This window comes from Suncus etruscus, chromosome 5, assembly GCF_024139225.1.
Source record: "Suncus etruscus isolate mSunEtr1 chromosome 5, mSunEtr1.pri.cur, whole genome shotgun sequence".
Classification (NCBI taxonomy): Eukaryota; Metazoa; Chordata; class Mammalia; order Eulipotyphla; family Soricidae; genus Suncus; species Suncus etruscus.
In genome coordinates this window covers 22,453,028-22,479,281 of record NC_064852.1, presented here as the reverse complement: position 1 = coordinate 22,479,281, position 26,254 = coordinate 22,453,028, and the positions used below count along the sequence as shown (strand labels likewise).

At 44.6% G+C, this 26,254-nt stretch overlaps 1 protein-coding gene across 1 annotated transcript in view; it reads right to left on the bottom strand.

The window, feature by feature from the left end:
• IQCA1 (IQ motif containing with AAA domain 1) overlaps nt 1-26,254 on the bottom strand; it is a gene marked incomplete at its 5' end in the record, with an annotated part of 105,394 nt that overhangs the window by 30,906 nt on the left and 48,234 nt on the right. The window contains 7 exons of the mRNA XM_049773654.1: nt 1,991-2,073; nt 5,514-5,575; nt 7,436-7,537; nt 8,466-8,572; nt 10,641-10,716; nt 13,246-13,368; nt 20,000-20,084. Coding sequence (XP_049629611.1) covers nt 1,991-2,073; nt 5,514-5,575; nt 7,436-7,537; nt 8,466-8,572; nt 10,641-10,716; nt 13,246-13,368; nt 20,000-20,084 — 638 coding nt within the window. The remainder of the gene's footprint in view (nt 1-1,990; nt 2,074-5,513; nt 5,576-7,435; nt 7,538-8,465; nt 8,573-10,640; nt 10,717-13,245; nt 13,369-19,999; nt 20,085-26,254) is intronic.

Here is a 26,254-nt window from a genome sequence, read left to right as displayed (position 1 = left end):
GCTCCACATCACTGATAATCATGGAGATATAAATAGAAACAACAGTGAGGTATCATCTTACATGAAAGAAACTGGCACACATCGCAAAGAACATCATGCACTGCTGATGGGAATGACAACTAATTCAGACTTTTCCATTTGATCCACTCCTAGGGATATACCATAGGAACCCAAAATACTATATAAAAAAGTCCTCTGCACTCTTATGTTTATTGAAGCACTATTTACAATAGCCAGAATCTGGAAACAGCCTTCTTGCCCGACAACAAATGAGTGGCTAAAGTAACTGTGGTATATCTACACACTAGAATACAATTCAGCTGTTAGAAAAAATGAACACATGAAATTTGCTTATACATGGATGGATATGGAGAGTATTATGCTGCGTGAAATGAGTCAGAAGGAGAAGGATAGACATAGAATAATCTCATCTGTGATATAAGAAAAAAGATAGTATGATAATAATATCCAGAGACAAGGGCTGGGAGGATCAGTTCATAGTAGAAAGCTTACCATAGTGGAGCAGTGCAGTTAGGGTACAGAAGGAACAATGATAGTTGGAACTGATATTCTGGACAAAAATTGGATGCTGAGTAGAGATAAAATGATATGCATGGTACTTCTTCATTAATAATAGTGCAAACTACAGCATCTAAAAGAGAAAAGGGGAAGAGAGAGAATGAGAGAGAGAGAGAGGAAAAGAGAGTAGTAAAATGCTTATTCCAGAGGCAGGTGGGGGAGGGTGGGAGAAAAACTGAGGACATTGTTTGCAAGACATGTTAATGGTTGAAGAGTGGTATACATCATAAGACTGAAATTCAATCATGAACAACTTTGCAACCACTGTGTTTAAATGAAAGGGAAAAAATAAAAAATATGACTACCTAACAACCTTGTTGCTTTCTTCTGTTCCTTGAACAGCTTCTCCTTGTTACCTGTCTCCTTTGGGTTTAAAAATGTTGTAAAGCATTATTTTTTCTCTCCATTGAAGTTAGATTATGATCTCTGTTCAGATTTCTAAAGGCCAGTAGCTGTCTTGGGGTGGCCAGCAGGAGTGGGCATTTTCAGATATACAGTGTAGCCCTGTATTGTGTGTCTTGTGTTAGGTGTATGTCCTGTGTTAGGTGCTTTTTCATGAGTGAGGGTTCTTAGCATTACTTTGTTCCTGATTTTCTAATTTAGTTAATTGTTTGTGATGTCTGCTGAATTCTTTTGTCTCTTCAATATCACTTCCTTTCTTTGGAATCTTTTGAATCTCTTAATCTTATTTCTGCCTCTATTTTTTTTTTAGGCTGTTCACATTTCATTTCTCTAAAAGAATTATCTATCGAGCCTATTAATTATAATTTAGTTATGGCTTTCCGGTAATTTCTAATATTTTGGGGGGAGTCTTGCCAACTCATTTCTGAATTATTTTTCCTTAATTTTATGCAATTCTCTGATATGGTCTAAGATTTTTCTCTGTATATTGGAGCGACTTTTGTGTAATTAGCTAATTATATTCCAGTTCCATTTACTCATGGGCACATGCCTCCCTGTGATGTTGATTTATTCTTTATTCTTTAGCTTTTAGGATATGGGCTTTACCTTAAATTTTTCCATTACTTCAATTCATATGGGTGAATATTTTTAGTTTTACACTGCTATCTCTTATGAGGAGTCCCCCTGACATGCCCCCTACCCATGCCAAGACCATGCTGTTTGGGTCTCAGAAACTGCCCCTCAACTCTCACCCCACCCAGAAATTGTATTCAACTGTGAAGGTTGAAGATTTTCTGCACAATCTCTGTTGGGGTTACATATCAAGATCCTGGCCTGCTGAATGGAAAGCAACTCGGCTGCCTCCTGAGGTTGAGTGGAACCCATTGGCAACAGTGGTTGTGTGCCATTAGGGGCCAGATTGGGGACATATACATACACACTAATATACACACGACACCTATGATGAACATGGGCACCCCATCCTTGTGAGGCTCTCTGAGCACTTTACCGATATAATCCGAGAGGTTGACCTTCAAAGACTGGATCAACAGCCCTTCTTCTACCATCTCTCTGAATAGTGATTCAATGGGCCTGGAATAAATAGAATATACAAACAGCCATTTGTCTGCGGAGCCACAACTCACCATCCCTGGGGGGGGGGTCCCCACCCACCACAGCTTCCCCAAGCTCATTTAGGCATAGGATTTCTTTAATAAATAATAATTAACCATGTATCCAATAAAAGGACTTTAGAAGCATTTCTACATTGGGGAAAATCAATGGAGCTTCCCCTCACAATAAGACTCTCACGCCTCTCCACGTCTCTCTCATGCTCCCACAACAGAACATTGATCCTTTGTGGAATCGGTGTTTCCTTTGCACCCCAAAGGCACAATGGTTTAAACGGAATAAATATTCCGAGAGCACGGTGCGCAGAGTCGACTAGGAAAGAGGCTGTGTTGGAGGCTCTGAGAGGGATTGCTCAGAAGGTGGTTAAGCTTGTCCTTCTTTGTGTTTACAGATGTCAAAACCACTTCTCAAAGACGGCCCAGGGCAGCTCAGTGGCACAGAGGCAATTTGTGCTAATTGAGGGGAAAATGAAGACAGTTTCCCTCTTAACGAAGGCACTTTCCTTTGAAGGTAAGCAAGTTTGCCAGCGGGGGCTGTAGGGAGGCTGAGTGCAAATGCTCAGGCATCTTTGGAGATGCTCTCTCTACTGAAAGGCTTTGTTTTGGGGTCCTACCCTAGTGTTTCCTTAGCTGGAAGATTTGCAAATAGACCTATTTAAATGGCACTGCCACTGAGATCCAAGCTACTCTGATCAAAGGCAACTCAAGAATAACCGTTACTCTCCCTCCAGCCAAATACCATTGAGATCCAGTTAATCCAACAACTTGGAAAAAATATTGAAAACGGTGCGCCCTCTGCTGGAAAATTCAGAAGTGTTGACAGCATCTGGCCTGCATCAGGAAGCAGCAGTGGGATTATTTTAATATGGATACCTACTCATCTTTTTTATTTTAATTTTGGGAGTCTCTAACGGTGCTCAGAAGGCTTTGGGACCAATCCAGGTGCTTCTTGGCTAACCAGTCCTGAAATTCTATGCCTGCAGAATTTTGAGGTGCTAGGGACTACCCTGGTCATATATGGTAAATCCGGGTTGGATGCCTGCAAAGCTTGTATCCTAAGCATTCTACTATCTTTATTTCTCAGATACCTGTTTCACAGAAACTTGCCTGATATGTATAAAAAAGTCACATAATTACCATAACAAAGAGCTATTAAGAATCCTAAGCATACAGACCTGCATGTGGGTGAAATGAATCTTTTGTTTCAGCAGAAAACATGTCTAAGTTGAACACTGCCTATGAGGCAAATACCCACCTCAGGTTTTTATTAGCTTGATGAGAGAAACAGGAGTAGTTTGATAGGGTTGAGCTATGCAAGTATGCGTCATTGTTTTGCTCTCTATGGATTCCTTGTGCAACAAAAATTCTTTTGGCTTAAGGAATGCCTTATCTGGATGTATTGCTGATCTTAAAATCACTATCCTGTGAGCACAGTGGGAAAGTTAGGAGCAAAAAGCAAATAACTGGAGGCAGGAAATCTGAGTGACCCATCTTAGGAGCTGGCCAGAGATAAACAGGTCATCAATCATAGCCAGAACAGAAGGGTCAGACCAATCTGGTGGTTGGAGCAGGAACAGAAATGGGGCCACAAAAGCAGTTAGTAAATGTCTATATGGAACTGAGAACATAGGATTCCTAGTAAATGGGGGTGTCTCTGAATATCACAATATACTTTCATGCCTTGATGTATTGTTGAGGTGCATGTAGGTGGACAACCCCATTCTCTTGCCCTTTTCCTTTCTGTCCAATTTTTGCTCAAGAGCCCCAAATTTTCCTATATAAAGAATTCTTGTATCCTTTTCTCAGGGCCCATGGCCTCAGAGCAGCTGCCTAGCTAAGGTCCATCGATGCTAATAAATCTTGTTTTTCACTTTATGACTCTGTAAAGCTGGGTTATGTGAACTCTGCTATAGCAGGATTTGATGGCTCTAGACCTCATCTTGTCTTTAACATGAGAGGGAAAATATTGCAGGAAGGGCAGAATGGGAATTTCTGTTCTCCAATGGGGACACGGAAATGAATGAAGTAGGGGTACTCTTTGTTGCCCCCAGAGCAGCTGCCAGCCCTTTCTGATGGCTCAGATATGAGGGAATTTTGCAGTGGGTATGACTTATGGGCAGTGTCCATGCACTGAATTGGTTGGAGTCTGTCCACAGCTCAGGGTCTCTTCAGGTGTGAGCAGACATGAGAACAACAGGGACTATACAGCTCTTGGCTCAGGTACCAATGTGGATGCCACCTAGATGTCCACACTAGGTTTGGGAATTAATGACATAAGGGACATGGCATTTCAAAGACACAAGGACATTGGGTCTTTTAGGAGGTGAGGTTTGCAGGTCTGGTACTCACTCCATGGGTGGAGCTTCAAATACCCTGACTCTCCAGGAATCTGCCACTATGTACCTGTGTCCCCGTTGACACCTCCAGCACAGGTAGACTGATGTTCAAGACCAAAATATAAAAATTGCAGAGTGGGGTGTTCTCTGGGGGGTATCTGTGGGCACCGTCACTTGGCACTCCCACCCCACTCCCTCTCTGGACCATTTCCAGAAGGCAATATTGCCATGCAAATAGTACACTCTGGTATCCTGTTGACCTCTGTCCCTGGGGACACTTCTACCTCTTCTCTCTGGGGACATCTTTTGACCTCAGTGTGGGAACAGGTTCAGGAACATCCTACATGGGAGATGGGCAGGTACAGGCAACTCTGGGGCTGGAAGAGGTGCTAGCCCTCACTTAGAAGGAATTACAGTGAGATTCTTGGTTACTTTCAATACTGATTCCCCTGGCAGCCCTTTCAATCAAAAAGCCAATGAGCATACAATATTACTGGCTGTGGCCCAGGGTCACAGCACTGCCTGGAGCTTGTGTCCAGCATGCCTGAGTCTTGGGTTAGGTCCCAGCACCAAGACAGCAGAAATGAGAAAAGTGGTAACCACTTGGAGGAATGGCAATGATTTCTTTTTTATTTATTTATTTCTTTTTTTTGTGGGGGTGTTGGTGGAACTTGGGCCACCAAGTTTCTACTGGCTCTGTGCTCGGGGATCACTCCTGGCAGGGCTTAGGGGAGCCTATGAAAGCACCTTAAGCCTTATACAATATCTCTGGTCCAAGGCTTTGGTTTCTAGGAAAGTTCAGGCACCACTGCCTGCAGGAGAGTCACCTCAGTACTCTGCCCAGGAGCACCACACAGAGCGTGTTGGGGGATAGCCTGGTGATGGGAAGGAGTGTCAGCTCTGGTTCTTCTTGAGCTTAGATTGTAGCATTCCTCCACCTCCCAGGGATCAGGGTTCTCTGTCCTCAACAATTTCCCAGAAAAGAGGGGCTAAGTCAGCCTCTGAGAGTGAGAGGAGGGATGTGGAGAAAGAGGCACCTTTTCTGGAATCCAGTGTGGGGTCTCACCTGTCTGAAGTCAGATCACCCTTCCCGGCCTTCCCCTTTTTCTGTTTCTTCCCCTTCTTTTGCTAGAAAATGAAAATAAGGAGCATTACATCAGAACAGGCACAATGTCTGCTTGTAAGGTCAGCCCCACACAGTAGTTGCTGGGGGAGGCCAGAGGGTGGCGTGGGCACTGCTGTGGCTATTGGCCAGGAACTCTTCTTGGAGGCAGGGGGAGCAGACAGTGGGGTCCCCAGGGGACCATCATATGGCCCTCACAACTCTTTACCAGGCGCTGGTGGTGATCTGTGTCCAGGTTGTCTGTGGAAGCATCACTGGTCCCTTAGCACCTGATTGCAGTGTCTGACCAAACCTGGTTATCTTAGAGCACTTGACCTTGGGCTGGGGAAGCACAAGGGAAGAACTTGAAGCTCTGGTGGGCTGGCAGCCACCATTGACAAGTAACCAAGTGCCCACGGTGCTGAGAGCATGGAGAACTGTGCTCTCTGCATGGCACCTGATTCTCAGCACCATGATGGAATAATCCCCGAGCTCAATAATGAAACCAGTGCTGTTCATTTGCACACAGGGCAGGCATCAGGGGAGTCCCCAGTTGGCATTAGTAGATGCCTTCATCTCCTGGTGAGAGTATAACGAATAGGTGCTGCTCCTTGGGTGTCAGAGTCATGCCTTCAGAGATCAGGTATGATCTGTTCCTGCAGCAGCACAGGCTGGGTCTGACCCCAAGTATGCAGTTCCTGGGCTGGCAGATCCAAAGACAATGCAGCAGACTGTTTGAAAGACTAAGCATGGGTGTATGTGGTCACCAGATGGTTTTCTCAGATGCTGAACCCCTGAGAAAGGATCAGTGAATAATAAGACATGGACCCCAAGAAAGCATCAATGAAACAAAGACATGGATCCAAAAGGCACAATGACCCTATATGTACCCCAAGAAAACGCCAATGACAAGACATGAACCCATGAAAAGTTCAATGATCAGACATGGACCAGTGAAAGTGTTAATGACCAGACATGGATCCTAAGAAAGCACCAATGACAAGACATGGACCTGTGAAAGTGTCAGTGATCAGATGTGGACCCCAAGAAAGCACCAATGACCTGACATGAAACCGTGAAAGTGTCAATGATTAGATATGGACCCATGAAAGTGTTAAGTGACCAAATATCAATCCCAAGAAAGTGTTACTGGGCCCGGAGAGATAGCACAGCTGTGTTTGCCTTGCAAGCAGCCGATCCAGGACCAAAGGTGGTTGGTTCGAATCCCGGTGTCCCACATGGTCCCCCGTGCCTGCCAGGAGCTAGTTCTGAGCAGACAGCCAGGAGTAACCCTGAGCATCGCCAGGTGTGGCCCAAAAACCAAAAAAAAAAAAGTGTTAGTGACCTAACATGGACCGGTGAAGGTGTCAATGACCAGATATGAACCCCAGGAAAGCCTCTAGGACCAATCAAATGTGGGCCAATATGAAGGGTGGTAAGGATGTCTGTACTTGTTTCTCACAGCCAGCAACCAAGCTCTGGTCAATTCTAGGTCCCAGAAGCCTATCCTCAGGATAAAAGTGCATGTCAAGTTCACCTTGTAAGTCAGTCTGAACATCATGATCCACAAAGACTGGAGGCAACAGAAACTTTGTAGCTCACAAGGTGTCCCATGGCCACTCAGAGCTGCCCAGTGACTGGGGGGGGCACTTGTGACATGGCATCATGGTCACCTTCAACCCCTGAGCTTGGGTAGGAGGCTGCAATTATGGTACAAGTAGACTGTTGGGCTCAGTCAACCCTAGTTCCCAGCCCGATCCTGTGGTGGCTAGAGAGTGCCAAGCAGAGGCTGTGCTCACAGGCAGACAGTCTCGGGCACAGACCCAGTTTCGCAGACTCCTTTCCACCACTTGCAAGTGCCCCAGCAGTGCACCCTCATCACTCACATTTTTACCTCCTTTCTTCCTTCCTTCTCTGCGTGGAGCTTCCTTCTCTTTGTTCACAGCAAGCTTTAAGTTCTTCAGTTCCTGTCTCATTAGCTCGTCTACCTAGGAGAGAAGGTGGATGGCTTCCAGGGGACCTGCCACTCCAGTTTTGTCCTAGCAGGGTCCTAGCAGAGGGAACGGGGACACCTATTTGTGCAGGCGAAGTGAGATGTGTGTGTGACTGTGAGGGAAGAGTGATTATGAGAGTGGGAGTGGGAGCATATATGAATGTGAGAATGTAGAGTGCTAGTGTGAATATGAGAACGTGTTTATGTATGTGTGACTGTGTTATGTATGTGTGTAAGTGTACATGCATCGGTGTGTGAATGGATATGAATGTGTGCAAGTGTGTGAATGTTTGAAAGTGTGATTGTGTGGGGCCAGAGAAGTGGCGTTAGAGGTAAGGTGTCTGCCTTGCAAGCCCTAGCCAAGGAAGGACCATGGTTCGATCCCCCGGCGTCCCATATGGTTCCCCCAAGCCAGGGGTGATTTCTGAGCACTTAGCCAGGAGTAACCCCTGAGCATCAAACAGGTGTGGCCCAAAAAACCAAAAAAAGAAAGTGTGATTGTGTGTATATATGTATATAAGTGAGTGTATGTATATAGAGGCATGAAAGTATGGAGTCGGGGCCAGAGAGATAGCATCAAGGTAAGGCACTTGCCTTGCATGCAGGAGGTCGGTGGTTCAAATTCTGGCATCCCATATGGTCCCCTGAGCCTGCCAGGGGGTGATTTTTGAGCATGGAGCTAGGAGTGACCCTCTGAGCACTGTCGGATATGACCCAAAAACCAAAAAAAACCCAAAAAACCAAACAACAGAGATTATGAAGTGTATGTCTGTTTGTGTATATATTTGAGTATGTGTGTCTGAAGGGGTATCATGAAGTATGAGCATATATTTGAGAGTGTATGTTAATATGTGTGCATACATAACAGTGTGTATGTGAGAGTATGTGTGAGTGTGTGGCACATGACCTCAAGCTGTCCTCACCTGCAGCCTGATCTCGGACTCAATTTCTTTCCGCTTCTCCTCCTTGATTATGTCCGGGTCATAGCCCTGGAAGAAGTTCCATGCTTCATCTTTATTCTTCCACTTGTCTGTTTATGGGGAGGAGAAAGACAGGGTTGTTCCTGGAGCCTTCTCTGAAAACCAGCTGATTATCAGCTCCAATCCTGGAGATACTCCAAGGCCAGAAGGAAAGGACAGCTATGAGAGGGAAAGTTAGTGGCGAAGTATAGGAGGGAATGGACAGAAACTTTTGCACCATATGGCCTTATCTTTAAAATCAATAGCTACTATCAACTCTGTGTGGATGCTACCAGGGTGACATGGAGAGTATCTTGCTGATTGAAATGAGTCAGAGGGAGAGGGACAGAATGATCACACTCATCTGTGAGATATCAAAAAACAAACAAACAAACCCCATAGTATGAGTATAATACCCAAAGATAATAGAAAAGATAGGTGGGAAGTTCAGTTAAGAAAGAGAAGGGGGGGCCGGGCGGTGGCGCTGGAGGTAAGGTGCCTGCCTTGCCTGCGCTAGCCTAGGACGGACCGCGGTTCGATCCCCCGGCGTCCCATATGGTCCCCCAAGAAGCCAGGAGCAACTTCTGAGCGCATAGCCAGGAGTAACCCCTGAGCGTCACAGGGTGTGGCCCAAAAACCAAAAACCAAAAAAAAAAAAAAAAAAAAAAGAAAGAGAAGGGACCACCATGATAATGAGTTGCAGTGGACAAGAAATTGGTGCTGAAAGGAGGTAAAGTGAAATGCATGACATACCTTCAATAATAGTATTGCAAACCCTGGTGACAAAAGGAAAAAACAAGAGTGAGAGAGAGAATGAAAGAGAAAGAGAGTTAGGGAGAGTGAGAGCGAGAGAGCGAGAGAGGAAATAAAAGTGCCTTCCATAAAGGTAGGCTGGGGATGGGAGTGGGGGGATGGGAAGGGGAACTGGGGAAATTGTTTGTGGGAAATGAGCACTGGTGTAGGAATGTTGAACACTGTAAGAAATGCAATCATCGACAACTTTTAAACTCTGTATTTCACGTTATTTAAAAAAAAAGATGCTTTTCAAGGGGCCTGGCTCCATTTTGGAAATTTAGTCAAAGATCCAAATATGTGTAAATCTGTTGTGCAGCACATCCTCTGGGGGTGGGCTAACCCCATAGGAGCAAGACTCACCCACTTGGCCAAGATCTTGCAAAGCCTAGTTGCTTTGAGGCCAAGAAAGCGGGGGTCTCTCTTGTGTCCCGTCAGCCTGTCTCTGGGAGTCCCTGAGAAAGGACTGAGACTCCATGGTGCAGAAGCAAGGATGAGACATTCTCATTCTGCACTTGTCCAGGGTGCATACACACACATGGGCCCTGTGGGGTCCTTGCTGAGAATCTGCTCCCCTCCACCCCGCGCCCCCACTCTGCAGAGCATTCAAATGGCTCCACCTTTCACAGAAACCTGAATTTTTGTTAGGACAGGCCTGTGCGGAATTCTATGCAATCCCACGAGGAATTTCATGGCATTCTGAATGCAGGCAGCTATTCATGGGCATCTCAAAGAGCATGAAAAGGGAAATACAAGGGACCAGCCGGCCGGGGGAAAGGGGGAGGCAGTTTCACATGCAGAAAGTGGGTTCAGGATGGGGGATCTTAATATCAGTGATTAAAATGCTAATGCCCTACTTGAAAAGGGGGGTAACCTTTGGTTTTTTAAAGAAAAGTGGAGACATTCCATTTCTTGGTGCTGGCCAGTAGCTTGAAGAGGAAGCTATGGATGTAGGTGGCAGCCAGCAAAACTCACCTCACTGACCTGCCTTTGGCGGAAGCTCATGGGCTAGTGTTACATGGGGCACAGGTCACTTTTAGGGGGCTGGTGAGCAGTCTGCAAGAATGGGGGCCATGGGAACATTCCTTTTCCCTCGGCCTGCCCCTTTGTTTGTGCTTTTTTTTTCCCAAATACAGTCCGTGCCTGTAAAAGTCTCACTACTCATTTCCACATTTTCTCCTTCCTTCCAAAGCACACCCAGGTCATTCTGTTGTGCTCACTGACATGGCTGATTGCTGGATTCTTCCTCTTCCTTTTAGCCTCACCAGCAGTGTTCAGGGCATTAGCTGGGCCACTCCAGTGGTGCTGGGGTGTCCCTCACCACCAGGCAGAGTCTCAGAAACCCACCTTGGTATACATTATTTCCCTCTTGCATCGAAGAAAGAAAAACGCTGGGTGCCATCTTCCAGCCACTCTCCTCTTCCTGTGGAAACAGAAGATGCCAAGCTGAGTGGGGACGGGCAGGCCAGCTTTGAGGAGGCCACATAGGGGTTCGTGGGGGACACCCAAGTGCAGGCTCAGGTCACACTCTGGCAGCCAGGCTCCTCCAGGAGCCTGACCCTGGGGGTCCCTGGGCTAGCAGCTGGTGAATGACCAAGTGTGATGTGAGTTTCTCAGTGGGATCACACATGTGCCTACAGTGAACAGGGTGAAGCAAAGGAGAGGCCTCTTCCCCAACATGAGCCACTAGATAAGGAGGCCACAGAAGCTTTTATCTGTGGGCCACATACACAGAAGCTCAAGCAAGGAGCTGAGACCCTGTTCCTAGCTGCTCTCCCAGGCTACCAGGAATCAAGGCTGGTTGGACACTTTGAGGAAAAGCCTGATCAATGTGTTCAGATGGACTCACTCAGTCCATCTGCACCAGAGAAGACGTCTATTCTTCAGTGACTACACAGTAATGTCCTAGGATTTTTTTTCTTCTATTTTTGGACTTCCCGCTCAGGCCTTGTGTTTGGGATTACTCCTGATGGGGCTCAGTGAACTCTTTAGGACACCAAGCCTCAAATCTGGGTTGTCTGCTTGCAAGGTAACATCTTTACTGCTGTGCAATGGCTCTGACTCCCCACAAGCCCCTTTCTGGAACCACATGTTTCATGCATAAGTACTTTTTCTAATGATCTGGAAGGCGTGAGCTCGAATGCTGCTTTTTGTCTGAAGAGGTTCATCATTAAATGCTGCGAATAATCCAATAAAGAGCACAGGAGGCATGGCTGATAATTCCAGCCTTTTTAAATTTTTTGTTTTAATAAAACAAAATTCAGGAACAGTGAGACTTTCATTTGTAAGTGTCAAACCTGTTCATGCATATTTAGGGGGAAAAGATGCTGACAATTCAATGAAAAAATTTTCTAATGTCCCTGGCTTCAAACTGATCTAGAGTAACAGAAGGATTAAAAATATGTATGCAAACAATGAGCTGTCAATTTTTGAGGGAAGGGGGACAAGCTAGAAATCTGGGTGCCAGCAGAACTGTAGTATAACATAGTGTTTCAGGACAGCCTCCTTGGAAAGACTCAGATAAAGAGTTGTGACAGAATTCAGGCAACATACAGGAGGAGGAGGAGCAACATTGCAGGCAGAGGGAGGAGACAAGAAGGAAACAACACAGGTAGAGGAAGAGGCTAAGCAGGGAGCAGCACAGGAAGCAGAAGGAGCTGAGAGGGTGATGGGGAGCAGCACAGACAGATGGATGAGCTGAGAGGACAGCGGGAAAGCAGGACTATGAGGACACAGAAATAGTGACCTTCATGCAGAGAGTGCTAGACAGATCCCTCCCGGGGCCCCACTGCTCTCCTGGGAAGTTGAGGGACTTCTTACCACCCCTGCATGGCCATGCTTAGGGGCAGCTTCCCTGGACTATCCACTTCCCTGGAGCCTAGAGCCACTACCGAGGTTGGAACCCATGATTCTGACAGCTGATAATGGTGTCCTAAGCTGAGAAGGTCCCAGCACCCTACTGAGATTGAACTGGCCATGTGCAGCCTAAGTTATGGGGCTCTTCCTTGGGTCCATGCAATGATCTGGATACATATTTCCAAGGAGCCAGGATCACCAACAGGAGGAGTTTTTGCTATCACAGGGGTATGAGCACCAGGACAAAGTGTATACCCGGTTGTCAGCAGCCACAGAATGTGAGATCTGAGCCCCAGTCTAAGCCTTTGGGCTTTGTTAGTTTACATCCACCTGCTTCTTCTACCTTCTGCTCACCCCTTGGACTGCTCCAGTCCCCACTGCTCCTGACCCACAACCTGTCCCTTTTTCTCTCTCTGTGACAGGGCATGGCAATGGCAGGTGTGGGACTTCAGAGCCCCAGCATCCCTGATCACAGAGGAAATTATAGCTGGGTTCCTGGCACAGAGCTGCCCAAGTTGGGACGCTGCCTTCTAACAGAGCTCTGAGGGTGTCAGCGATAGGAGAGGAGGAACCATGCCCTACAGGCAGCTGAAAGAGTATCTGCTGTGCTCAGTGCACACTATAAAATCTATGGGCTCCCTGCCCAAGCTCTGTTCCCCAGAGGAGAGCTCTGAGTGGGAAGCCCAGTGTGCTCATTCATGGTATGAGGGTGAGGTTCCTAAACAGCCTGGGAGCTGCCCCTGCCAGCCCTGCCCCAGTACCATGTCTGTTCCTGGCATCAGGTCTGGGTGCACATTCCTCCATCTTTGAGCTATATGAGTGGGAGAATCATTCTAGGGAGTGAGAAGCTGATGCTTCCGACCCTCAAGAGTCTGACTTGAAGACACCCCCTTTTTCTCAGTTGCTGTTTATGTGGAGCCGAAAGGGCTTCCAATGATCCCAATGGTGATGACAAAGTGCCAGTCAATGTCCAAAAAGGGAGAAATAGCCGGTGGGCAGAGTGGCTTCCTGGATCCAAATCCTTCTGACACTTCCCTTCTTAACCTTCAATTCTAAGCAATCAACTACAGAGAAAGTAAGTTCTAGGTCCCCTCACCTTCGTTTTCTCTTTTGTGTCTTTCTTTTCCTTCACTTTCCGGAGTTTTTCCTTTTCTTTATCCGTTTTCTTCTTCTTTTTCTTTTCATCTTCTTCTTGGCTAGCAATAATATCTTCGATGACCTGGTGAAACAAAACCATCGTGGAATGGTAAATGAAAGTCTGCCAGCAAGAATCTCTTCCTGTCTGAGGGCTTGTTTGTGGTCCACTTCCTGTCTGGGAGAAAGTGAAACTTTCTGGTGAAAGTGTGTGTAAGGACCTCTTCCTGTCTGAGCAGAAGTAAGTGTGGAGCTCAGGGTCTCTCTGCCCATCTTGGGCTGACCCTTCTGGGGTCTCTCTCACTGTCACTTGATTTCAGTGACTTGACTGAGGACACACAACTCAGAAGTGTCTGAGCTGAATTCAAACAGGTGCTAGGAGGAAGCCAAGAGAGTTTTCCTAATACAGAATGAAGAGATGGGTGTAAAAGTTAATGTGCACTTAGCCTATAAACTGAAATGCACAGAAATGCAGTTTGGAAAAGGAAACTCAAGGGATGATACATTACTGGAGCAGGTGAATCCTAAAATATGAGGGGTGTTTCACTTAAGGGATGCTGTGCTAAGTTGCCTTCCTGGGTACATGTCTTCAATTGTGGCTTATTAGCAATTTACTAAGGACTCAAATGCGTTTCTAGTATCCTGTTTTTGTTATATTTATTTTGCATGGAGGAGTTTATTTCCTATCTTGAAATGTATAAAAAAATTAGCTTCATCATGAACAAATAAAAATATTCCAGCACCATCTGGACTTGGGAAAAAAAAACTTAATGTCATGCGTTAAATTTCACAGAGACTCTTAGACTCTGGCCAAGATTTGGGTTTGGGGGTGGTGAGGTGAAGGAAAGTGGAGATGATGAGTAGTCATCACTATGTGGTGATTAATGGGGTGTCTTTGTGCTGGGGAAGCACTCACAGGGCTGCAGTCCAGGCCCTGAACACACAAAGCCCCACCCACTTCCATCCCCAGCACCACATCACCCTTGGCACTGGCAAGTGTGGTCCTACTGGAGAGATCCAGATATTTTTAAAAGGGAAGCATGTTCTAAGACAGAATTGAAATTCCTTTATTGTCAAAATAGGGATGAGTTCCTTAGGGTCAAAGTTCAACTTGAGTCACAAAGTTGCAGCTGCCCAGAACTTTCAAGCTGGAAAGTCTTGAATATTCAAATATTCAAAAAACATTCAGAAATGTCAAGACTTATTGAAAATGAAAATGCATGAACTGCGATCTACTTCAAAGGGTTGAAATCCTTATCTGTGGGGTGTGCAAGCGAGTGTCTCTGTTCAGAGCCAGATCAGTCACGTACTTCCTTATCCTCTATGTCCTTCCTGAATCAATAAAATGTGTCCAAGCAGCACACACAAAAAACAAAACAAAACAACAAAACAAACAAAACTAGGAAGGAGCCTCCAATGAAACCTTCCCTCTGCTTCCAGGGCCTGCTACCCCAGGTCCACCATAGAAATCAACCTAGTTCTTCAGACCTGCTTCCAGAATCTTCAGTGGTATAAATACACATGTCTATCAAACTTCTGAATGGTGCTGTGTGCTGGGACTGTCAGACCCTGCTATGAAAAGGTGTGAGATTATAGTCGATGGCCCCCCCACTTTTTTTTCAAATAGAACACTTATTTAAGTTAAAATTTTTTTTGTTTAAATTTTGGGTTATAGGGGCCGGAGAGGTGGCACTAGAGGTAAGAGGGCATACATAGTGACAGGGATCAAACATGGATCTGTGGTGTAGAAGGCAAGAGCTCTACCCTCTGTACTATCTTTCCAGGCCCAGAGGCAGAATTTATTCTGCTGTGCTCTTCAACTCCAATTCTAGCTTCCAAAGTCAGATATGCCTGAAAATGAGCATCATTTTAGTGTGTTTGTGTGTGTGTGTGTGTGTGTGTGTGTGTGCATGCGTGCGTATGTGTGCAAACCATGTCTAAAGGTCCAGTTTAGCTCAAAGCCTGATTTCTTTCCTGCACCTGTCATTTTATGGATGCCTACTTCATATCTCCATTCACCCATTTTTCAAGTTCATGGATCTAGCATTTAGAAATACCTTTATGAGGCTGGAGTGATAGCACGGCAATAGGGCATTTGCCTTGTACACTGCCGACCCAGGATGGACCTGGGTTCGATCCTCGGTGTCCCATATAGTCCCCAGAAACAGAAGTAATTTTTGAGCTCAGAGTCAGGAGTAACCCCTGAGTGTCAGTGGGTGTGGCCCCCCATAAAACCAAAAACCAAAAAAAAAAAATAGAAATACATTTACCATAAGGAGTGCCTGATCAATTGGGAATATTCCCTTCTTTCCAGAAAAATGAATTCACACCCCATCATCATTCACCACCTTCCCTGCTCTCTTCTGCTTACAGGTGATAGCACACTCCTCTTCCACCTCAAGGCACTGTCCTTTTTCTAGACAATTCCAACATGAGCATTCTTCTGACAAGGCCTGGTTCACTCTGGGACATGTTTGAGTTCACACAGGCTGGGGATCTGTGAGCTCCTCACCCGTCTGTTCATTCCACTCAATGAACAGGGAGTCTCAAAGACCAGTTTACCAATGAATGGATGTGTTTGGGTTGGCTCAAATTCTGGCCCTTGGGAGAAATGCTCCCAGGAATATTCATGCACATTTCAAAAAAATTCTGAACATATGCTTTCATTTTTCTTGGACAGGATCCTCAGGCACAACCTCTAGGTCAGTTGTTTAATGTAGATTCATCTTAAAGATACCAAAAAGTTTTCCATGGGGACACCAGTTGAAAAATCCATTTTCACCTGCATCTTAGCTACTCCCATTCATTGGTGAATGGCTTAATTCAAGCCTCTCACATCTTAAGAGAAAAACAGTATAAAAGTATTTCCCTGAGTGGTTTTTCTTTTTTTTTCTTTCTGTTTTTGGGTTACACCCAGCGGCGCTCAGGGGTTACTCCTGGCTTTGTGCACAGAAATCACTCCTGGAAGGCTCAGGAGACCATATGAGATGCCAGGATTTGAACCACTGTCTGTCCTGGGTCTACTGCATGCAAGGCAAATGCCCTACTGCTGTGCTATCTCTCTGACCCCCTGCGTGGTTATTTTTATCTTTATATTTCCTTGAAGAGTTCTATGTAATTTCTCTCCTCTTTTGGATGATAACTTGTTTACATACACAAGAAAAGTGAATGGCTCATCTTAATTATATACTGAATTTCCATGTATATTGGGGCATTATTTCTTGGCTTCCTATTTTTTTCCATGTATTATGTCTGCTTCTGTTTACAACCCTACACAATGGACACATTTGCACATTTTCCTACTCAAAAGCTGGTCTCTCTTCAGTACCCTGCGTTTCCAGGTCATTTCTGATTATTTGCTTCTTTTTTTTTGGGGGGGCACACCCATTTGATGCTCAGGGGTTACTCCTGGCTAAGTGCTCAGAAATCACCCCTGGCTTGGGGGGGACCATATGGGACGTCAGGGGATCGAACCTCGGTCCTTCCTTGGCTAGCGTTTGCAAGGCAGAGACACCTTACCTCTAGTTCCACCTCACTGGCCCCGCTTCTTTCTATCTTAAGATTAGAGTAAGGTGTAGCCACTCCATGTGCCCTCTACCTCATGTGATGCTGTTGGCATCTTTACTAGTACCTCCTGGGTGAAAGAACAGTATCTGAGAGAGTCAAATTTATTATCTTGAATTTTCCTTAGAATACAGGATGTTTTTCTGTCTTTGTGCTTGCAATTCCTCAGAATGTTTCAAGAACACAGGTCTATTTGGAGTATTTCTACATAGTTTGAACCTTAGTTTTGTTGTTGTTCTTGTAGATGAATCTTACCTTTTCCATCTAGCTGCTCTGTTTATATAAGGGTTATTGTTTTCTACTTACTGATTTTAAAACTTTTCATCCTAAAATGATTTAAAGCATATGTTTTTGGTTTCTATGTATAAAACTCAAGTATAGAAAATGATTCCTTTACCTATTCTATTCCATATTTCATCTCTATGTTCTTTCTCTATGTTGTAATTGATCTCAGGATGTAATTGGAAATAATAGCTAGCCCTTGCCTTTGCCATGACATGAATGAGGAAGTTTCTAGAGAAATTCATTAATCATGATATTGGGGTTTTGGACTGAAATGTTTTGCCATGTTAAGGAAATGTTCATGCAGTCTATTTTTTATGGTACCAAGAATGGATGTTGATTTTGTAAAATGCTCTTTCAGCATCCACAATGATGACTTTATGAAATTCCTTTTGGGATTCTCTCTCTTGCCTTTCACTCAAATAAATATTTTATATGTCAACCGAAGTGTACCCACAGCAAATTCCCATGATTATTACTCATTTAGCTTATTTAATATTAAATACTTATTTTTTTGGCTTCTAAGTATAGAACTCAAATTAAATAAAGAATTATTTGTCTGAATGTTTGCATTCATCACCAGGAAGATTGTGTTTATATGTTTGATCTTCCTGGGCTTGGTATAATGTGAATTGCTCTCATTATATAAAACCATTTGCATTGTTTTATTTATTTATTTGTTTTTTTAACAAATACATGTTAATTTATGTAAATTGCTATAATGGTTTATGCTTAGACTATTTCTTCCCTCACCTTCTTCTTACTGCTCTATCTCCTATTAATAACAATTACAAAGGCTTTCTAAAAGATCTCAAAGTGCCACGCTCTTAGTATGCTACATGAATCATGTTATATAAATTTCAGAGCCACACAAAGGTACGGATTGCTAGCATCGCTATATGGAGATAACAAAACCACTATACACAGGTGAAATTGCATCCCTTACAGTACCCCAGAGTCAGGTGTTAGGCATCAGCTGTGTGTGTGTGTGTGTGTGTGTGTGTGTGTGTGTGTGTGTGTGTGTGTGTGTGTGTGTGTGTATTCTGGGGATCAAGCCTAGGGCCTCACACATTCACAGCAAGTGTTCTACCATTCAACTACAACATAGACCCAGTGACTCTTCTCAACTCTTAAGCTTTTCTGCTTCTTTACTCAGCCGCCTTTTATTCAATTTAAATTCAATTTTATTTTGGGGCCTGGAGGATGCAGATCCCAAAAAAGGCAAATAATTCCTTGCAAACTAGGCTGAGGGTTCAGCATTACAGTGTAGGGTTGTGGTGTTTCTCTGAAGTACTGGGGCCACCTCAGCCATGTGCTGCTAAGGACTACACCAGGATGAGATGCATGCAAGATCTGTTTTTCAGGCCCCTCAGGCCTTTCCATTTTCTTTCTTAACCAGATATACTCAGCTCTCTTTCCTTCTTGTGGTGATGAGACCTTGACTCTGAAATTAGATGCTTCTTACAAATGAATCAGACATACCAGCAACATTCTTCATCCTGAAATCACTGTGCTCAGTGGGCTCAAAGGTGAATTTGGCTACTTGCAGTGGACTGACAAGATCCAACTTGTACTTGAATATGGAACTGGAGGGACAAGGCTGATGGCTGGGAAAGATAAAATAAGACACTGTGCCCCAAGGATAGGCAGGGTCAATGGCAGGGGGGCACAGAATCATGGGGTGGGGCAGGGGAGGGCGAGTCTGCTGGGAACTGGAAGAAAAGCACTTCCTGCTGAGAGGGGAAGCCTGTGTATTGGCCCTAAGGCTCCCTGGGAGGTTAGTGGGGGCAGGCAGAGGAACCCTATCAATGTGAACCTCTTCCTTGCCATTGCTCCCTAGCCAGCCATGAACAAAGTGGCAGCTGTCTGTGAGAGAAACCAACATGGCACCCCATCTGCGCCATGTCTGCCTGTCACCAATATTTATAAATAAAGTTTTATTGAGTGTGGTCATGTCTGCTGGTCCCAGAAAAATCTCAAATTAAACCACAGTCTCAAGCAGTTGTGATTAAACTCTTCACAGGAAATACTGCTAACTGTAGGTGGTAACTTGGCTTAATGGGTCCATGGCAAAGATTCTATAGATAGCATTTATGGATCAAGGAGCACTTGCACAAACCATTCTGCTTTTGACAGGGTTAGATTTCCCCTTCTCCCCCCAGAATACTATCCAAGGTGCCCTATGTATCCAGAAGCCATTGAGAAAAGCAGGTTTTCTGCATGAGCTCACTCACCTCAGTGATGACCGTGGTTTAAAATTCTTACCAGACCCACAAATGAAAGCTATATAATAACATATTAACTACTTAAATTTCTTTGCTTGTGAGTTTTAAACTTCAAAAGCATGAATAATTTTGCCTTTATTTCAACCGAGGTGTTGAGAGTTTTTCTTTTTATCATCTAAGATGTCTTTGATAGATAATTATGGCCTCATATATTTTCTCAAATTTGTCATGGTTTTCATTTCCAGTTGGGGTTCAATGCCCAGAAGGGAGGTGTGGTGAACACGGCACATAGGAACTGAGGCACAGGGACTAGGGAGATGCAGGACTGTGAAACATGATGAAGACATGTCAGTAGACAGATGAGCTCAGGGAATAAAGTTGAGTCAGAGGTGGGAGGCCAGCGGGGTGTAGAGCAAAAGTTCTTGGCACTGAGCTGGCACAGAGACTAGAAGTACATGTGGCAGCCTGTTTCTGAAAGGTGCCATGGGAGATGGACTCATTTGGAAACAAATCTGCAAGCAAAGTTTGTGGTGCTGGTGGGAAAATGAATCTCCAGGACCTCTGGACCCCAAGAACCCACTAACATTCTAGTGTGACGATGTGAGGGAGAGCCTGCACACCCCCTGCTCCCAGGCATGTCTGTACCTGCTGTGGGGTCTTGTTGGAGAAAATGACTTCGGATCCTCCTTCCTCTGCATCAGGGTAGTCAGGAAACATACCAGTGAGGTTCCTGGGGAGATAGATAGATAGAGGGGTGAGCTTGGCTATTTGCTCTCTGAAATGACGAGTGGCCACTGTGATGTCAATCACTTTTGCTGCCCAGTGGGATAGGTACATGGGCTCCTCACAGGCTCATTTCTCCTTAAAATATGGCACTGAGCCACACCATACCCCTTTGTTATATTCAAGATTCTGGGAAGAATATGGGTTCTAATCCTGGACTTTTGTCAGGAGGTGCCAAAATGCCCTACCTGTCCCACTCCTGTCATAGCCAGTTCCTGAAAGAATGGATTTTTCCCAACATTAGCTGTTACATTTGCCATTTACATGCTCTCTCTCTCTCTCTCTCTCTCTCTCTCTCTCTCTCTCTCTCTCTCTCTCTCTCTCTCTCTCTCTCAAACACACACACACAGAGTTCTTTTCCCTAACAAGCCAACTAGCAGAAGTTAAAGCAATAAATTGGATTCTCTGTTTCTGCTAGCAATAACAAAACCATGGTAAAAACCAAGTAATCAACCAATTAAGCTACTTTGTCAAATTCCTTTGTGTCTCTCAGTTCTGGGTACAACCCCTCCCACTGTTCTTTCCATGATCACTTTTTGGCACCAAACTAATACCACCTGGAAAAAGTATACTCAGCTTGCTAGGAAGGAAACTGGCCAAAGTGTGGGCTTTGGATGGTGAGGCAGACCCAGAGTTCCAGGACTTCACATGTGCAGGTACATAAATGCAAAGGTGTGACACCCCCTACCTGTGTGAGCCAAGAGATGGGGAGGGGAAGGAGCTCAAGACATTTTTCTCTAATGCCCACTTTGCTTTACCAAATGGGAATGAGGTTTTCAGCTAACACCATAAAAGGAGATAATTGAATTTCATATACAATTGGCTTGAGTTTTCTATAAATCTTATCACTTGTACAGAGAAATCAATACACTTTTCCTTAAAATTTAAAAATGTTTCTTTTCTTTTCTTTCTTTTTTTTTTTTTGAGAGGGGCATTCCCTGATGTGCTCAGAGCTTGTTCTTGACTGTACTCAAAGATCACTCCTGACAGAGCGCGGGTTGGGGGGGCATTTGCTGTGCCGGGGACCAAATCTGAGTCAGTCTGACATAAATAAGGGGTGGGGATGTGCAGTTAGGACAAAGAGAGACAACTATGACAATAGTAACTAGAAATGATCAGTCTGGGTGCTGAAAGGAGGTAGCAATATGCTTGATACCTCTTCAGTAATAGTATTGCAAATCACAGTGTCTAAAAGAAAAAACATGAGAAAGAGAGTGAATGAGAGAAAGTGAAAGAGAGAAGAGAAGTGTCTGTCATAGAGGCAGGCTAGGGAGAGGAGAACAGGAGGGAAATGGGCACTGGTGAAGGGATGGTGTTGGAATATTATATATTGTATGACTGAAACTCAACCATCAACATCTTTTTAACTCTGTAGCTCATGGTGATTAAATTTATTTAAAAAAATCAACCTGAATCAGTCTCATGCAAGAAAAGCATCTTAGCTGCTATAATATCATTGTATTCTATTCTCTTTTCCTTGAACTTTAGAAAACGTCATCAGTTAGACAAATGGGGCTGTGTCAAGGAGAGGGACATTGTCCATCCTTGTTGGTTTTCACAAGAGATCCAGCCATAGCTGGATGATAGCAAATACATTTTCAACCCTTTTACTATTTTTTTGCACTTAATTTATCACGCACTATTTATTTCCTTCAGTGCGTGTCAGCTGCGGGTGCTCTGCTTTGTTTCTCTGATCTATGTTTGTGCTTCTAGATCAGGATAATGCATGCACCATATTTTTTTTATAACATTCTTAAAAATACAGGGCCATTTGTCCTTCCTATTTTCTTATCTTCTTATTTTAATCCTAATGACTTTAATAATTATGTTTCCAAGTCCAATAAATAATCCTGTTGGGATTTTAATTGAAACTGCATCATCTCTATAAATTACACCAAACAGACAAGTCATTTTCCCAGTTAACTAGAAACATGGTACTTCTCTCCATTCAGCCAGATCTGGCCTCCTAGTGATGCCTTACATTTTCATGTGTTTATCCTTCATATTTAGACCATCGTTGATTTAAAAAAAATGCATAGTGTCACTCTTTAAAAAAAATTTAGTCCTCATTTCATTTCCATATCACTGTATTAATAAGAACTTACATTGTAGTTCTGATGTTTGTTAGGGTAGATGTTACCCATACTTTGTTTTGTGGGAAGGCCAATGTATTTCTTCACTAACTCTCCAGCTTCTTTTCTTTAAAAAAAAAAAGTCCTTAAGATCCGGAGAGATAGTACAATAGTACAGTAGTAAGGCGTTTGCTTTGCATGCAGAAGGACAGTGGTCCGAATCCTGGCATCCCATATAGTCCCCTGAGCCTACTGAGAGCTATTTCTGAGCATAGAGTCAGGAGCAGCCTCTGAGTGCTGTCGGGTATGACCCAAAAACCAAAAAAAAAAAAAAGTTCAGTTTTGTCCATCTGTTTATCAATTTTCCCATTCACCAGCCATTTATCTATTTATTCACAATTTATACATCAAGGCATCAAAAATTCATTCACATCTACTCTTCCACTCACTAATTCATCCATCCAACCTGCCATCTATTCACTCAGAATACACACACACACACACACACACACACACATGAATGGTTTCCTGTGTTTTAGACTTTGAGGCTCTGGGAGTTGAGAGAAGAAAAGAAAACTGTATCAATGTCTGACTTATTCAGCTTGCATTCTATTATGCTAAGAATTAATTCTCATCTTCCTATTTTCAAGAAATGGACAGTTACATATTATGAAATCTCTGCAAGGGTGGAAATTATTGCATTGACCTTATGTATTATGTACATAATATTAGATTTCCTCTCATGTAGTGATTTATATTTATGAAAAGCAATACCATGGCCAAATTCAGAATCACTCAGAATTCTGAAGGTCTTTTCTGAGACAGAAACGTTGGGAAGAGAAGGACAAACAAGCCAAAAAGGAATAATTGAAACCTCTACATCACAGAGAGTTTTATGATGTAATAATGATTTAGGTTCACTTCAACCTTCCTTCTCAGACCCACCCAAAGGGGACAACAAAACACACCCTACGAAGTTCTGGAGCTGAATTGTTGGTTACAGAATTTCTCCAGTGTCCACCTGAGGTCCTAGCACTACTTTGAGTTTTGGGACATCAAGGACAGAGACCCAGAGTCCTCCTTGGGTGTTGAGAGCTACTGCCAAGCTTGGTGTGCCCTGAACTTTTACGAGGCTATTTTGAGACTCTAAGGGGATGCCTGTGGAAGGCCTGAGCTCACAGGAATGGGCTGGGAGCTAATTATCCAAGGTTCTCTAGGTGCAGTGCCCTCATTTCTTCCCAGATTGTTCCTGCTGGTTTTGGGGATCAGGCCACCTCCTTTTGCACCAGAGAGCCACCTCCAGCCTATAGGAATCGAAGAACTTGGAAGTCCATAGGTTTTGCTCCTACAAAAACACTGGCAGCAACTGAGACCCCAGGGAAGCCCCAGTTACTGGGTCCCCAATGCCTTGCCTGTTGGTAGGCAATTATGATGGAAGCCACTAAGTCTGCAATGATAGCAAGAGGGAAAAATTATGATGGCCCCAGTAAAAGATTTGGGTGATCCTGGGGCAGGAGCAGGAGATGTGAAGAGATCTCTGTGGGCATTCCAGATCTTTGGGGGTCGAGGACTGCCTGGGCAGTGAAAAGGTCATTTGAAGGTGGATCAAGTGAGACCAGTATGGGGCTCATGCTGAGTATGTCTAGGGTAGACACTCCCTTCCTCATGGCTTGCACCACTATTTCTAGGACTTCTCCAAGGTCAGTGGCAGAGATAGGTATGCAGAGGGCAATGGTTCTGTGCCCAGCACATATACCTCCTTCCAGTCAAGAGCCACTGGGCCAAGGCCCTGTGATGTCCTTGGGCCTCACTATAGCCACAGAGCCCCACATGACAGGGACTTTCTCTCACAGACACCCTAGTCCCATTCTTTCTGATAACTCAGTCTTGGTTAGGTGCTTTGACAATCTACAGAGATTCCATGAGTCCAACACCTGGGAACATCGTCTCCCCTCACTATCCTGCCTTGCAAAGACCCAACTGCTACCCACCCCTTCGGGAGAAGAAAACAGAGGCATAGCCAGCTGAGATGACTCATCCAAACAGGGCTTGGCTTTGAGTAAGACCAGAACCTGCAAGCTTGGCTATCCACTACTCCCTTTCTTTTCCAGGTCATGACAGGATGCAAGTGATTAACTTAGGTGAGATTCATAAAACTTCCAGAGAGCACTGGAGAGTTAGTAAGTGTGCAACTGGGAGTTCCTGGATGCTGCATCAAGGAAGAAATGACTTTAATGGGGATCTGAAATTGTAGCTAGCCATCATCTGTGTGCTGGGAACACCAATCACCCCTTTGCCATAAGGGATCCTCTTCCCCTCCAAAAAAAAGGACACAGTTCATATTGGTTTGTTTTCCATCAATACAAACAATAAACATTATGCATGCCTATGTTGCCCCTTATAAAGTGTAAAGTTCAGCTCTAAAATCTGAATCTGGGGACCAAGGTGGTGAAAGAGAGAAAGAGAGACAGAAAGACAGATAAACAGACAGATAGACAGACATACAGATAAGTGAGAGAGGAGAGAGAAAATCAACAGGGCAGTATTGATTATTGTTTTTAAGAGAAACTGGTCAGAAAGTGACATGACTGATGGAAATGCCTTCTCCACAGCCATCGCCTTCAGGAAGAAATGGTGGAGTCGAACACCGAGTCTCCCCTCTTGCAATTGGCATAGCATTTGGTAATGCTCATGCCACTCATCATGTACCAGTCAAAGCTTCTGCATGGAGGTGGGAGGGGAGTGATGAGGCAAGCCTGGTGTGGCAGAAGTGATTGATACCCCTGAGTGCTGCCACTGCCCTGCAATGGGTCCCGCCATCCTAGGCTCCCTAGAGAGAAATTTATCTACACTTCACCAAATCTGAACACTAGATGGATGGAGGGGTTTCTGGTCCTGCACCCTGTCACCCTGTTGCCCCCATTACTGTCAACAGCCTCGTAAATTGTTTCTGAGTTCTAAGGGGAACAACTCTGCCATGCACAGATGGCTCCTGAAGTGTCACCCGCCACCTATAAATTCCCTGACACCCCATAAAGGTGAGTGGCTAGACAAGACTGGGTGTGGAGCAACTGAGGCACCTTGTGTCTCAGAGGAGTTCGGAGCAGGCAGTGACAATGCCTGGAGCTTTCTCTGATTTATTCACTGATATTTCTCCTGATTAGTGGGACAGGCAAAGCTGCTTTCCCTCCAACTGGAATGTCCTTCCTGGTTTGAATCAGCTTTGCTCACACTTGAATCTGCAGCAGTCCCCCACTGCCCACCCCTCTGCCCACATCCTGTGTATTAGCAGGAACAATGAATTATTGATGACTTAATTGGCTCTTCCTTTCTTTTGGGGGGCATAGCTGGCCATGCTCGGGGGTAACTCCTGGCTTTACACTCAGGGATCACTTCTGGCAGCTTAGGGGACCATATGGGGTGTTGGGGATCAAATTCAGGTTGCCTGTATGCAAGACAAGCGCTTTATCTGATGTGCTATTGCTCCAGCCCCTGACCTCTTTCTTTAAAGACATTTTTTTTGGGGGGGCACACCCCATGCTGCTCAGGGTTTATTCTTGGCTCTGCACTCTGGGATCAGAACTGGTAGGGGGGACCATCGGGTATTCAGAATAAAACTTGATCAGCCTCATGTAAAGTTAAGGCCCTAACCAGCTGTACTATTGCTCTTGTTCTGATCCATGCCAGGATTACTGGTAAGAAAATAATACAGAACCTTCCTTCCTTCACCTTCCTTCAAAATGTTGCTTTGTAAAGAGCAGGAGGGAAATGAGGAGATCTGCCCTGCCCGCCTCCTTGCTCAGTTCTGCTCCCAGCCCTGGTGCCCTTCATTCATCAGTCCTGCCCAGTTCCATAAGTCACACTACTTGATGGCTCAGGAATCCTAGAAAGCTCTGGATGGAGATTCCCAGTAGAGTGAGCAAAACACTCAGAGATGCACATTTCAGACTCATTTTTTTATGTGCTACTTTCCAGGAGAAATAATCCTATGTCTACAGTAATCAAAGAGATGGAGGGGGAGAGAGAAGAGAGAAACAGATAGAGA